The following is a 14,329-nucleotide window of genomic DNA, read 5'->3' as shown; positions in this document are numbered from 1 at the left end:
GGACATATATGGTACTCACCCCACACCTATAGCCCTTATGCACAGATCCCTACCCTTCATTATTTTAATGTATGTTTCCCCTACCGGATTGTAAGATCCTGGAAGGTGTCTACCATCTCTATATATTGCATTCTTGTATTATATTCCTGCTACTGTACGCACTAGGCACTCAATGATAATGAAATCCATAGAAACAGCATCTTCCAGGTTCCTTCCTTCCATTCTTGGATTATCAGTCCCTGGAGTGCTAACAATCCTGTATGATTCTCTCTTTTTTTAAAATGGTATTTGATAAGCACTTACTCCAGGCAGAGCACTATACTAAGCCCTTGGGTACACACACAAAGTTGGACAATCTGGGACAGGGAATGTGTTTGTTTATTGTTATACTGTATTCTCCCAAGCGCTCAGTACAATGCTTTGCACAAAGTAAGAGCTCAATAAATATGACTGAATGAATGGGCTCATAGTCCAGGGGAAAGCAGGTATTTATTCTCACCTGTGTTATTTCTTCCCAGCACTTAGTTCAGGGCCAAAGAGTGTTTTATAAAACCTATTATTACTACTATTAGTGTACTCTCCTGGGCACACAATAAAGACCTCTGCACACGGCAGGCACTCAGTAAATACTCTCCGATCCAGTACCTCACCATCCTGAAAGTGTTACCAATTGGAACTTTCCCTATACAGACCAACTTGGTTTTTCCCTGGAGAGGGATAATTGACAAAATGCGGGTCCTCTCAGGGAAGGTATTTGTTGTACTCTCCCAAGCATTTAGTATGGTGCTCTGCAAACAGTAGGCACTCAATAAATGCAGTTGAGGGATTGACTGAGTGTGCAGCTTGCCCAGAATATCTGCATGAACAATTTGCTCCATCTGGAGACCTATCACTGGGCTGGGTTCTCCCAGACAGTTCCAGTTTGCTGGTACCTCCCTTCAGACAGCTTTAAAAGCCAAATCACCTCCTCAACTGATCAGCCAAAAGGCATATTCCCTGAAATGAAGCAAGGCCAGAGTTTCCCATGGGGTACCATCCCCTCCCACAGTTTCACACCCTGGAAAAGGCGAGTGCTGGGGCCTGTCCTAGCTTGGGAAGTCTATGGAAGTGATCTGCATGCCCACCAACCTCCAACCTCACCAGCAAACCTTTGAGTGGAAGACTCCCAAACCTGATTTTTCATGTGGAAACAAAATGACTCCCACTTTTCAGTTACTCTGCACTGCCAGCATGTTTGTTCTACCTGAAGAACACATCACCCTTCACTCTAGAACAATACCACCTCATTTCTTGTAAGAACTGACTTAGGACACACTGCTTAGTAAAACAAAGAAAAATGTCTCTTACCATTTAATGCCCCTGAGAGATCTGCTAATGGAACAGCTCCTAAACGGAGACATCCAGACTGAGTAACGCTGGGTTGTTCAACACAAGATTTCTAGAAAAAAAAACATCTTATTTTCAGCATATCTCTGTCACAGATTAGACAAACGTCATTGCTTATTTGGGAATCTGGTTACAACATTCATACTAGGCTTTATAAAAAGGTTCAGGGATACTTTCAGTTACCCATTTAATTCTCATCTCAAACTCCAATGCCCCCCAACTCCAGAGACTCATCAGTTTCCCAGACCAATTTGATTCACAGCACTCAACTAATTGTTACCACAAGGATGGAAGGACAATGTAAGGCAAAAAATGTTTGATACACTGGGTTTGACTGTGCCAGATTGTGAAGGGTGGGAATATCAATCTGGGGCAGAATGGTAATTAAGTTAGACTATAATGGCATTACTGGTGTGCTTATAATATCATCATTCCAGAGACCTGTATTTTGACCAATTTCAAAACCTCACTGAGTTAAGTACTTCTTCCATGCGGCCATTTAAGGAGGACAAAATTTGAAATGAGAACTCAATTTTGTCGCAGGAGCACTTACTGGGCACAGAGCATTGTTCTACATGCTTGGGAAAGTACGATACACCATATGAGCCTAGGCAGTGTGGCATAGTGGAATAAGCATGAGCTTGGGAGTCAAAGGACCTGGGTTCTCTGACATGTGCCAGCTGTGTGACCTTGGACAAGTCACATAATAATAGTAATAATAATAATGGTACTTGTTGAGGGCTTATTATGTGCCAAGCACTGTTCTAAGCACTGGGGTAGATACAAGTTAAACAGGTTGGACACAGTCCCTGTTCCACATGAGGCTTAGTCTTAATCCTCATTTTACAGTTGAGGTAACTGAGGCCCAGAGAAGTTAAGTGATTTGGCCAAGGTCACACAACAGATGTGGGAGTCAGTATCAGAACCCAGGTCCATGTTCTACCAACTAAGCCATATTACTTCACTTCTCTGGCCTCAGTTACCTCATCTGTAAAATAGGGATTAAGATTGTGAGTCCCCATATGGGATATTCACTATGTCCAACCTAATTTCTTATCTAATTTAATTTAATGATAGCATTTATTAAGTACTTACTATGTGCAAAGCACTGTTCTAAGCACTGGGGAGGTTAAAAAGGTGATCAGGTTGTCCCACGGGGGGCTTACAGTCTTCATCCCCATTTTACAGATGAGGTAACCGAGGCACAGAGAAGTTAAGTGACTTGCCCAAAGTCACATAGCTGAAAAGTGGTGGAGCCAGGATTTGAACCTATGACCTCTGACTCCAAAGCCTAGGCTTTTTCCACTGAGCCACACTGCTTCTCCCCAAGTGCTTAGCACAGTACCTGGCACATAGTAAGTGCTTAACAAATGTTATAAAAAAAAATCCTTAGGAACCACTCCTAATCTATTGAAATTTGTCCAGGCATAGCAAAACACAACACTTGATTGATTTGGAAAATGACCTAGGCAGAACCCCAAACCCCGGCTCTCACTTCCTTTGTCCAAGTGCATTACCATAGATTGGTCCACGCCACTAGCTCTGGCTCCTTCAGAAAAAGTCACTTTGCAGTCCGTCTGGATGACAGCCAGCTTGTTTTCACCACTAGCAATGTTATCTTTTAAATCTTGCTGGTAAGAAACTCGCCGGCGCTTCGATGAAAAATCTCCACTATTTCTTGGGCTTTCATTCTTAACTGCATTTCATAAGAGAGAATGATCGATGGATCAGTATATTTGCTCTTTGAATCTACTTTTAAACAGTGTGCTTATAACAAAATCTCTGAATATTTCTGTAAAGCAAGTAAAGGTTAAAATTCTTTCTGAAGTCAAAAGTGAAAAGAAAATTTCAGAAAAAGAAAGACAAGCAGAGTGATCACTATGGGAAATTATAATGGAAAATTTATTTATTTCCTTAAACTTCAGTGCCACTGCACTGAGAGAGAGAAATATGGTGGATGACTGATGGGAGCAGAGTGGCAGTCTTAAACTATCTGGGTTACAGGTCCAAAGCTAAATTCCAGTGAAGTAGTAACTGTCAGGTGGCAGTCAGTTGTGTGTCCCAGTGAAAGAAAGAAATAAAGAAAGAAAGCTGTATGGGGATTTGGCGGACCAAAGGAATTCACTATATGTTTCACAGAGGAGAAGGAGCACACACAGCAACTGACATCCAGCTACTCTTGTGCTTTCCGTAAAGAACCTTCCCAGGGGAAATTCCATTTGGGTCAGGGTAAACTCAAACTGGCAGGGGCCGGTGTTACCCATGAGCCCCGCTGGGCCAACACAATGACCACATGTAGAGCTCCAGCCTGCTCTGCCCCACCGCCTGGAGACCTTGAGTGCAGAGCCCCGGTCCAGGACCTCTCCGTCCTCAGTCCCGGAGGCTTGATCTGCACCCAAAGCTCAGGAGATACTTGGAACACCACAGAAGGCTGGCGGAGGGATGGAGGGAGCCTCTGATGGCCATCAACCAGAGCTGCCACCCAGGCGGACCCCTGGCTCGCCCAGGAAGAATACACAAGCATTCAATCTCTGTGCCGGCCAGAGGAGCCTCACGGGAATCAAGTCGCTGAAGTTCAGCCTGCAGACGAGGTCAGGACAGGGCCCCAGCCGGCTGCCACTCCCAGGCCTCCGGTGGTGCTCACAGGAGTCCGGTCTCCCTCAACCGGGACCTAGTCCCGGCCAGGATGGGTAGGGCAGGGAGTGCCAAATGGAGGCGTCAACTGACCCACCCGCCGCCTCACGAAAAGCCTCATTCACTTTGGATGATTTGACTCCAATCCAAGCGGTCACAATGAAACCTTGGAATGTTAGAAGCTAAACCAGTAAAAGGGCATCACCACAATAGCACATAAAGGGATACAGAGTTAGCTTTTATCTGTCTGCTAAGAACTTACAACTACAGTTAAAAGCGAACCAAATCGCCAGAAAATTAAACTTTACTTCCAACCTCATTTTGGACAATAAAAAGATGAGCGGTAGGTGTAGCAGTTCTACATTCTTCTAATAACGGTCACCCAAACGGAATACATTTTTTTACCTGAAAAACTAGTTTGACCAAAATTTCTAGGGCCTCATTAACTAGACCGTCACTTCGGGCAAAAACAAAAACTGGTTTACTTACCATAGCCTGTCACCTGGAATTCTCCCTCCTCCTCCTCCAAGAATCCAGGAAAGCAAGGCTTTCCTTCGTTTTCTTCCATCGGGTGAAAAACTGACTGGAAGGCAGATATTTGCTCTTTTAATGAGACACCATTTCGATGGGAAAGGGGGCAGGCCTGTGTAATGACAGAATATTCAGTACAATCAGCTACACACAATGACTGGTTTGGATCCAGAATTGATCAATTAATAAGATAGACGAAGCAGACAGGTAAGGTGGCCCAAGACTGGACTCCAGGGCTTAAGAGTTGTGTTGGGTGAAACAACAGAAATAAATGCAATGATATGACAATCTGCTTAACCTTTCCAAATATTCTGGGAATTGAATAACTACTCCTGTGATTAGAGACTCACATGCAAGGTACAAGAGAAAAACAAAGGAAAAGGTAAAAAGGGTGTTTTCTAAGACTATCCTTCAATTGTCTAGGAACTAATTATTTAACACATCCTCTCCAGTCTTGATTACTGCATCAACCTCCTTGCTCACCTCCTTACCTCTCCCCACTTCAGTTAACCAATTAAATGATGGTATTTTTAAGCGCTTACAGTGTGCAGAGTACTAAGCGCTTGGGGGAGTCAATCCAGCAGAGTTGGTAGCCATGTTCTCTGCCCACCATGACTTATAGCCTAAAGGGAAAAGTGGAATATACTAAAACGATAGTCGAGGTGTTTATTAAGTGCTTACTATGTGCCAACCACTGGGGTAGATATAAGATAATCATGTGGATTGTCCCTGACCCACATGGGGCTCAGGGTTTAAGGGACTTGATGTTTAAGTGGTAGCACGGAAAGTAGTCAAGTCTCCACAGAGGTGCTTTGGGGGTGTGTGTACTGAATGGGGTTCAAGCCTGTTACAGTGTGGGGTGTCACTAAGCTAAGTGCTGGGGTAGATTCAATTCAATCAGATCACATACAGTCGTCTCTGTCACATGTGGAGTCACAAGCTGCCTGGATCATTTTTCTACAAAACCGTTAGGCCCAAGGTTCCCTACTCCACAGGAACCTCCAGTGGTTGGCACATAGTAAGCACTTTATAAACACCTCAACTCTCGATCATCTTGCCCCCTTTCCTTACCATTCTGATTTCCCACTACAACCCAGCCCGCACACTTGACTCCTCTAAAGCCAACCTACCCCCTGACCTCAATCTAATCTATCTCGCTGCCAACCCCTAATCCACATCTTCCCTCTGGTCTGGAACTCCCTCCCTCTTCATATTCGACAGGTGAATACGCTCCCCATCTTCAAAGCCTTATTGAAAGAATATCTCCTCCAAGAAGCCTTCCCCAACTGAGCCCTCATTTCCTCTTCTCTCACTCCCTTCTGAGTTGTCCTTGCACTTGGATTTGCTCCCAAAGCACTTCTGTACATATCCGTAATTTATTTATATTAATGCCTGAAGGAAGTCAGCAAGGTGCTCTGCATACAATGACCACTCAATATGTGCCAAAGGACTAATTCCTCCAAACCTTAGGCAGAGAAAGACAGCCGTAAATTATCAAAGTATTATTAAGTATTTCCAATACTGGTAAAAGATTTGGTGAGCAAAATTAAGCTTCAGGATATGGGGTTTTCTTTAATCACTTGTGTACCACAATTACACATTTATTTACTGCAGTGTGTTTTTTCCCTCCAAGTTTCTATCCTTAAGGGTTTGTTAAAAATGTAAATGAGAAAACTCACCATATAGTGGTGACTAATATACAGAAAGAAAACTCAGACAAAACAAATACTCTCCTCTTGCTTTGTGTTACTAAGAACTTTTGAGGGGTTTGATGGCACAAAATTAGTTCCCCTCTATTTCTGTTCTTTAAAGCTTTCCCTTCTGAAAATACTAAATTATCTCTCTTTTTAGATTCCCCCCTAAAAATACACACAGAATTGACAGGTTGCTTTTTAAAAAGAAAATGGAAATCCAAAAGATGAAGTACTACATCAATCAGGCTTTCCGATTACCTCCTTTATGTTCTAAAGAGAAGGAAGATGAATGTCAAAATCTTGATGCCATGCTTGATGTTATCTGGTTAAAAGCTGCATGATTTTGTTAACTGCTCACGAAGGGAGAACTTGAAATTCAAATAAGCTTCTATGATGTAACTGGGCCCTTTATGATGTAAACACACATTCAGCATTGAGCACTTGTAATAGGCCAATACCAAAAGTCTTACACCTATTTTAAATTAGGTGTAAGTTATTCAATTTTTTCAAATGTCAACAGGAGAAATAATAAGGTCCAAAAAGCAGCAGGTCATCTCATGGCTTCCTGTTTACAGGGACCCCTTGGTTGATACAGCAAAAGGACAGACTTAAGAAAACTTAGGGGCTAAATGGTAATACATGAAAAAACTGCTTAGAAGCAAAAAGTCCAGGCCACGTGGCCAACGAAGAGATCACCGGTCTGGGAATCGAGAATATTCGAGTTCTAATGGATTGACTCATTCCCTCCAGGCCTGCTGGGGGACTCTGCCACTGAAGCCTGTCTACTTATTTTGTTTTGTTATCTGTCTCCCCCATTCTAGACTGTAAGCCTGTTGTTGGGTAGGGATTGTACAGATTTATTACTCTATTTATTGATTTATTTATTTTACTTGTACATATCTATTCTATTTATTTTATTTTGTTAGTATGTTTGGTTTTGTTCTCTGTCTCCCCCTTTTTAGACTGTGAGCCCACTGCTGGGTAGGAACTGTCTCTATATGTTGCCAACTTGTACTTCCCAAGCGCTTAGTACAGTGCTCTGCACATAGTAAGTGCTCAATAAATACGATTGATTGATTAACTGTGAGTCCCACGTGGGACGACTTGATCACCTTGTATTCCCCCAGCGCTTAGAACAGTGCTTTGCACACAGTAAGCGCTTAACAAATGCCATCATTATTATTATTATTATTATCTGTTGCCAAATTGTACTTTCCAAGCACTTAGTGCAGTGCTCTGCACACAGTTAGTGCTCAATAAATACGACTGAATGAATGGAATGAATGAAGTCACTTAATCCCTCTGGACCCCCACTTCCCCATCTGTAAAATAGGGATAATAATAATAATAATGGCATTTATTATGCGCTTACTATGTGCAGAGCACTGTTCTAAGCGCTGGGAAGGTTACAAGGTGATCAGGTTGTCCCATGTGGGGCTCACAGTCTTAATCCCCATTTTATAGATGAGGTAACTGAGGCTCAGAGAAGTTAAGTGACTTGCTCAAGGTCACACAGCAGATGTGGCAGAGTAGGGATTTGAACCCATGACCTTTGACTCCAAAACCCATGCTCTTTCCACTGAGCCATAATATCCATGCTCTCCTTCCTTTCCTTAGACTGAGCCCTGTGTGGGGTGGGGACAGTGCCCGATCTGATTATCTTGCAGCTGCCTCAGGGCTCAGGCATGTAATAGGTGCTTAATACTACCACAATAACTTTAAATGAAGTCCTGCAAATGTGTGGCATCGAAATCATCAGTTGATGAAAGTCATTAGAACAGTGCTTCGCACATAGTAAGCGCTTAACAAATGCCATTATTATTATTATTATTATTATATACAGTTAAAAGAAAGGGGATGGAGTATGCGTGAAGAGCTTGAGGAAAAAAGGACTCAGAGAGAGAACCATGTGCAATTTCACTTTTTCAAGCACCTTGCCATTCGGGTGAGCCTTGATCAAACACCACTGGTGAAGAGGGGAAATGCGCGCTCTACCACCGGCACGAGCTTGAGGTAGGTCTGTTGCAGTGGTGATGCCTGGCACGGCACCATCCATGCGCCCGCACCCACTCCCCAGTGCCCAGCAGCTTGTATTACGAGATAGCCGACAGGGAGCGCGGACACAGGCTATGGTCACAGAAGAGAACACGTGAATCCTTGAGCAGCAGCAAACACCAGCTGGTGAGCACTAGCTGAGTACGGTGCTCAGAGTGGCTTAGTAAAGGGCAGTGGAAGGACCTTCTTTCCCCTTATTTGCAAAACTCAATCCAGAGCCAGAAAACAGCAGGAGCACCAAAGCAACGCACTTCTCCTCAATCCAAGCAATCAATCATCATATTTATTGAGTGCTTACTGTGTGCAGAGCACTGTATTAAGCGTTTGGGAGAGGACAAAATAACAGGGTTGTTAGCTACCACACTGGTCCAAACACTTGTTATATATCCCACCTCAAATACTACATCAGCCTCCTTAATGACCGCCTTGCCTCTCCCTACTCCAGTCCATATTTCAACTCTGCTGGTGGGATCATTTTTGTTACAAAACAAAAAACAAAAAACCCCAAACTGTTCTTTACCAGTCTCCCTATCCATCTCCAAACTTCACGCCTCTAACACCGACCTACTCATTGTGCCTTGATCTTGCCTCTCTCAGAAGATGCACTGCTTCCTCTCTCTAGATGCTCTCTGATTCTCTGCTTGACGCCCTCCATCAGGCTTCCTTTCAAAGTCCTACTGAGAGCTCCCTTCAAAGCCCTACTGAGAGCTCACCTCCTCCAGGAGGCCTTCCCAGACTGAACCCCCTCCTTCCTCTCCCCCTACTCCCCCTCCCCATCCCCCTGCCTTACCTCCTTCCCCTCCCCACAGCACCTGTACATATGTATATATGTTTGTACACATTTATTACTCTATTTATTTTACTTGTACATATTCTATTTATTTTATTTGGTTTATATGTTTTGTTTTCTGTCTCCCCCTTCTAGACTGTGAGCCCGCTGTTGGGTAGGGACCGTCTCTATATGCTGCAAACTTGTACTTCCCAAGCGCTTAGTACGGTGCTCTGCACACAATAAACACTCAATAAATACGATTGAATGAATGGCGTCTACCACCTTCAACTCCACAGAAACTGCCAGCTCAAAGGTCGCCGATGATCTCCTTCTCAAATTTAATGGACTGTTCACAATCTTAATCCTCCTTAATGTCTCAGTTGCCTTCAACATTGTCAACCACCCCCTTCTCCTGGACATATTATCCCACCTTGGCTTCACTGACACTGTCCTCTCCTGGTTTGCTTCCTAACTCTCTGGCCGCTCATTTCTATTATTACTATAATTCTATTTGTTCTGATGATGTTGACACCTGTCTACATGTTTTGTTGTCTGTCTCCCCCTTCTAGACTGTGAGCCCGTTGTTGGGTAGGGACCGTCTCTATATGTTGCCGACTTGTACTTCCCAAGCGCTTAGTAACGTGCTGTGCACACAGTAAGCGCTCAATAAATATGATTGAATGAATGAATTCAGTCTCTTTTGCAGGCTCCTCCTCTGCCTCCCACTCCCTAACTGTGGGAGCCCCTCAAGTCTCAGATCTGGGTCCCCTTCTATTCTCCATCTACACCCATTCCCCTGGAGAACTCCTTTACCCCCATTGCTTCCATGACCAGTTCTATGCAGGTGATTTCCAGGAGAGCCCCCTCTCCCCTTCTTTGCAGTCTTGCATTTCCTTCTGCCTTCGTGACAGCTCTCCATGGATGTCCCGCTGACACCTCAAATTTAACATGTGCAAAACTGAATTTATGTTCTCAGGCAAACCCCCTCCTCCCAGTGACTTTCCTGTCACTGTAGATAGTACCACCATCCTCCCTGTTTCACAAGCCCGTAATCTTGGCGTTATCCAACCCACATACTTGATGTCTAAATATTCTGCCCATTCAACCTTCACAAGATCGCTAAAATCAGCTAAAGCTACAGAGGAGGATCCGTACCTGGGCTGAAGAGGAAGACTGGGCCAATGGAGATTTGTCTGCATTCTTTAAATTCTTTTGCTGAGCAATGTAGCGGATAAGATGATTTGTTTCAGGAGAGCCTCTTGTTCCAATTGTAGAACGCCGTCTGAATTTTTTGAGCAAGTGTGGGGATTTCCCTGGATTTTTAATGTGTATATTTGGGAAGGAAATAATAAAATGTTATAATTTCATCATTTGCCTTGAAATACAGAGTGCATACACGATGTCTTAAGTGCTGTAGAACACAACGATGCAGGCTTCAGTGAAGAACGCAACGTGCTGTGACATCCTGAGCCAGAATCTCAGGGATTAAGCCCCTGCATAGAGAAATACACTCCAGCGTTAGTGCTACGCACCACGTCACTCACCCGCTCATCCCTACCAATCACGCTCGTGGAGGGGCACAGAGTGTCGCAAGCAAGCGGGAATAGGGGCAGTGCAGGCAACATGTTTTTGTGTGAGGCCCACTGATGGGCCTCCCTCCGCACATCCGTTAAACTAGCTCTCTTCCTCCCTTCAAAGTCTTACTGAGAGCTCAACTCCTCCAGGAGGCCTTCCCAGACTGAGCCCTGTCCTTCCTCTCCCCCTCCTCCCCCTCCCCCTTCCCCTCCCCACAGCACCTGTATATATGTATATGTTTGTACGTATTTATTACTCTATTTATTTATTTTATTTGTACATATTTATTCTATTTATTTTATTTCGTTAATATGTTTTGTTTTGTTGTCTGCCTCCCCCTTCTAGACTGTGAGCCCGCTGTTGGGTAGGGACTGTCTCTATATGTTGCCAACTTGTACTTCCCAAGTGCTTAGTACAGTGCTCTGCACACAGTAAGTGTTCAATAAATATGACTGATGAATGAATGAATGAATGACGGCCAAAGTGAGCACAGGACTGGGCCAACGCTGTGCCCAAGCACCGTGACCAAGCAGGCGGCTGCCCTGGGAGTTGCCACCCTCTTGCCCACCAACTGCAGCCAGATATTTTGAGATTCCTCCTTAGCCCAACCACTGGGTAGAACAGTCAGAGACCTTCATCGCTGACAGCACAGCTACAGCAGGCAGAACTGGAATGTCAACCCAGGTCCTCCTATTCCCAGAGCAGTGCTCTTTCTACTGGGCCAGCAGCAGATCGGAACAAACCTAGGTCCAGGTCCCAGAAATCCAGATAGGATTCAATTGAAGCAGCAGCGGACCCCGTGCTTCTGGACTGAGCCCACAGACTGGCCTCAAATCTGCAGAACTCATCCACAGAATCAGGCCTGAACACATGTCCGGGCCTATGTGAATAAGGCCCTCCTGTCCAGAATTTGTTTGGGGACCCTCCCTTTCCTGGCAGTTATTCAAAGCCCCAAGAGGAAGTAATCCCCTCAAACCATACTAACTGCTGAATTGTTAAGTCCTTCCAAGTTGAAGTGGCTTCCCTTGGGCCCTCCTTCAATCACTTTGAGCATCGACACTCAGGCCCGTATCCCCCAAAGTCCTCTTTAAACTAACCAACCCCAAGCAGACCCCTACAGAGCAGAAACAGGGATGGTTCCTTCATGGATTTGTGCCAAGGAGAAGGCACGCTGGCAAAAAGCATATTGAGAGACCATGTCTGTTTCTTCTGCTTAATTGTAAACTCATTATTCCTTCATTCATTCAGTCGTATTTCCTGAGTGCTTACTGTGTGCAGAGCACTGCACTAAGTGCTTGGAAAGTACAATTCAGCAACAAAGAGAGATAATCCCTGCCCACAATGGGCTCACAGTCTAGAACAGGGGAGAAAGACACCAAAACAAGCAATCAGGCATCAATAGCATCAATACAAATAAACAAAATTATATACACATCAAAACAAGTAAACAGGCATTAATATAAATAGAATTATATATATGTACATCTATACACAAGTGCTTTGGGATGAGGGGAGAGGGGGTAGCATGGTGAGGTCAGTGAGGTAAATGACAGATCATGTCTGCTATTTCTACTGCACCTCCAGAGTGCTTAAACACAGTGCTCTGCACCTGGCAGGCAATATTTTTAAAAATATTATTAAATGATTGAAGGTGAATGGACTTTTACTATTCTTCCTTCCTGTTTAAAAAAATGGTATTTGCTAAGCGCTTACTATGTGCCAAGCACCGTTCTAAGCACTGGGGTAGACACAAGTTAATCAATCCCTGTCCTACATGGGGCTCACAGTCTTAAGTATTGAATAAGCACTCTAAAGTTGAGTAAACAGACACAGGGAAATGAAGTGACTTGCCCACGGTCACAGGGCAGACAAGTGGCAGAGTCGGACTTAGAACCCAGGTCCTCTGCTTCCTTGCCCTGTACTTTTTCCACCAGCCCACAGTGCTTCTCCTGGGTTCTCTCAATCCTCATTTGTATTTCTTTCCAAGCCCTGACTGCATTTCTGATCACGTGTACATTCCCTCATCTTTTACTCCCTTTTTTTGCTCCAAAGTTACTCTATAGTCATTCCACTAAGCATGTCCAACACACCTTCCCAACACCCAATTAACGGGGACATCCAGGCCCTGCAATTCACTCAGTCGTATTTACTGAGAGCTTACTGTGTTCGGAGAACTGTGCAAAGCACTTGGGAGAGTACAATGCAACAGTAAAGAGACACATTCTCTATCCACATGAGCTTACATCTCATTTTTTAATAATGCAACTACTCGAGCAAGTCACAATTCCCAAAGATTCAACGTCTCAAAAAAATGAATTTGATAAGGTTAGGAGGCAGCATGGACTAGTGGAAAGAGCACTGCAGTGGGAGTTGAGAGACCTGGGTTTGAGTCCCACTTCTGTCACTGGCCTGCTGTGTAACTATGGCCAAGTCACCAGGGCCTCAGTTTCCTCATCTAAAAAATAGAGCTAGAATCAATCATATTTATTGAGCGCTTACCGTGTGCAGAGCACTATACTAAGTGCTTGGGAAGTACAAGTTGGCAACATATAGAGACAGTCCCTACCCAACAGTGGGCTCACAGTCTAGAAGCACTTACTATGTGCAAAGCACTGTTCTTCCTTCAGAGATCAATCAATCGTATTTACTGCATGCTTACTGTGTGCAGAGCACTGTACTAAGTGCTTGGGAAGTACAAGTTGGCAACATATAGAGACAGTCCCTACCCAACAGTGGGCTTCTCACGTGGGCCAGAGGCCGTTATGGCTCTGATCATCTTGTAGCTACTCTAACTCTTAACATAGTGCTTTGGCACCCTATAAAGCAGTTAATGAATATCATTAAAAAGAGTTTGATTATGCAAATGAGGCATATTTTCCAACATTTTCACAATAAAGATTCCCTCCCTTCATTTGGTGAATTACCCACAAGGACAAAATGGTTACTTAAGAAGCATTTTAAAACCCTACAGCCATTAGAATGGATCTTTGGTTCTTACCTGGAGAAATATTAGTAAAACTTCCTGGTGTAATTCCCAATTGTTCTACAGTTAGAGTAGCAAAATTCAGCGGGGATTTAAATACAGGTTGGTCTCTTGTGAGGATCATGTCTGCTTCAGATTTTTGAGGCAGAAAATGTTGTCCATCTGCCAGAGGTGGGCTTCCTGAAACACACAGTGGCAAACGGCAGGAGCAAACACGAAACAATAATACAAATTTTAAAAAAAATAACTGCAGGTACAATTTCACAGGATAAAAAGACATTCAAATCCAACTTACCAATACTGCTAGTAATGGGCTCCTCATCTCTGAGACACTCCTTCCCTGCTGACATGATGTCCGTTTCCAAAATGTGCACTGTGGCTGGTGGGATGGAAAAGTCAAGCAGGACACCCCGTGCCTCTCCTGGGACCTGGGCCAGGATTAGGGGGCAGGAAGGGAGAGAGAGACACTTCAATCAATCGATCGTATTTATTGAGTGCTTACTGTGTGCAGAGCACTGTACTAAGCGCTTGGGAAGTACAAGTTGGCAACATATAGAGACAGTCCCTACCCAACAGTGGGCTCACAGTCTAAACTTCATTCATTCTGAAGCAGCGTGGCTTAATGGAAAGAGCCCAGGTTTGGGAGTCAGAGGTCATGGGTTGTAGCCGGCACCACACTTGTCAGTTGTGTGACTTTGG

General features: G+C 44.2%; 1 protein-coding gene across 2 annotated transcripts in view; it reads right to left on the bottom strand.

Annotated features, from left to right (window-relative positions):
• Positions 1 to 14,329, bottom strand: part of CDCA2 (cell division cycle associated 2) — a 51,398-nt gene that overhangs the window by 30,861 nt on the left and 6,208 nt on the right. The window contains exons 2-7 of one of the 2 annotated variants that reach the window (XM_038747418.1): positions 13,926 to 14,058; positions 13,646 to 13,810; positions 10,228 to 10,385; positions 4,510 to 4,663; positions 2,904 to 3,082; positions 1,348 to 1,438 (exon numbers count right to left, since the gene is read on the bottom strand). In XM_038747418.1, the coding sequence (XP_038603346.1) occupies positions 1,348 to 1,438; positions 2,904 to 3,082; positions 4,510 to 4,663; positions 10,228 to 10,385; positions 13,646 to 13,810; positions 13,926 to 13,980 (802 nt within the window). In that variant the 5' untranslated portion in view covers positions 13,981 to 14,058. Of the gene's footprint in view, positions 1 to 1,347; positions 1,439 to 2,903; positions 3,083 to 4,509; positions 4,664 to 6,503; positions 6,589 to 10,227; positions 10,386 to 13,645; positions 13,811 to 13,925; positions 14,059 to 14,329 lie in introns of those variants that run through there. The other variant, XM_038747420.1, reaches the window with a different exon arrangement.

The sequence above is a fragment of the Tachyglossus aculeatus genome, chromosome 5 (genome assembly GCF_015852505.1).
Source record: "Tachyglossus aculeatus isolate mTacAcu1 chromosome 5, mTacAcu1.pri, whole genome shotgun sequence".
Classification (NCBI taxonomy): domain Eukaryota; kingdom Metazoa; phylum Chordata; class Mammalia; order Monotremata; family Tachyglossidae; genus Tachyglossus; species Tachyglossus aculeatus.
This window is presented reverse-complemented; position numbering and strand designations above follow the sequence as displayed.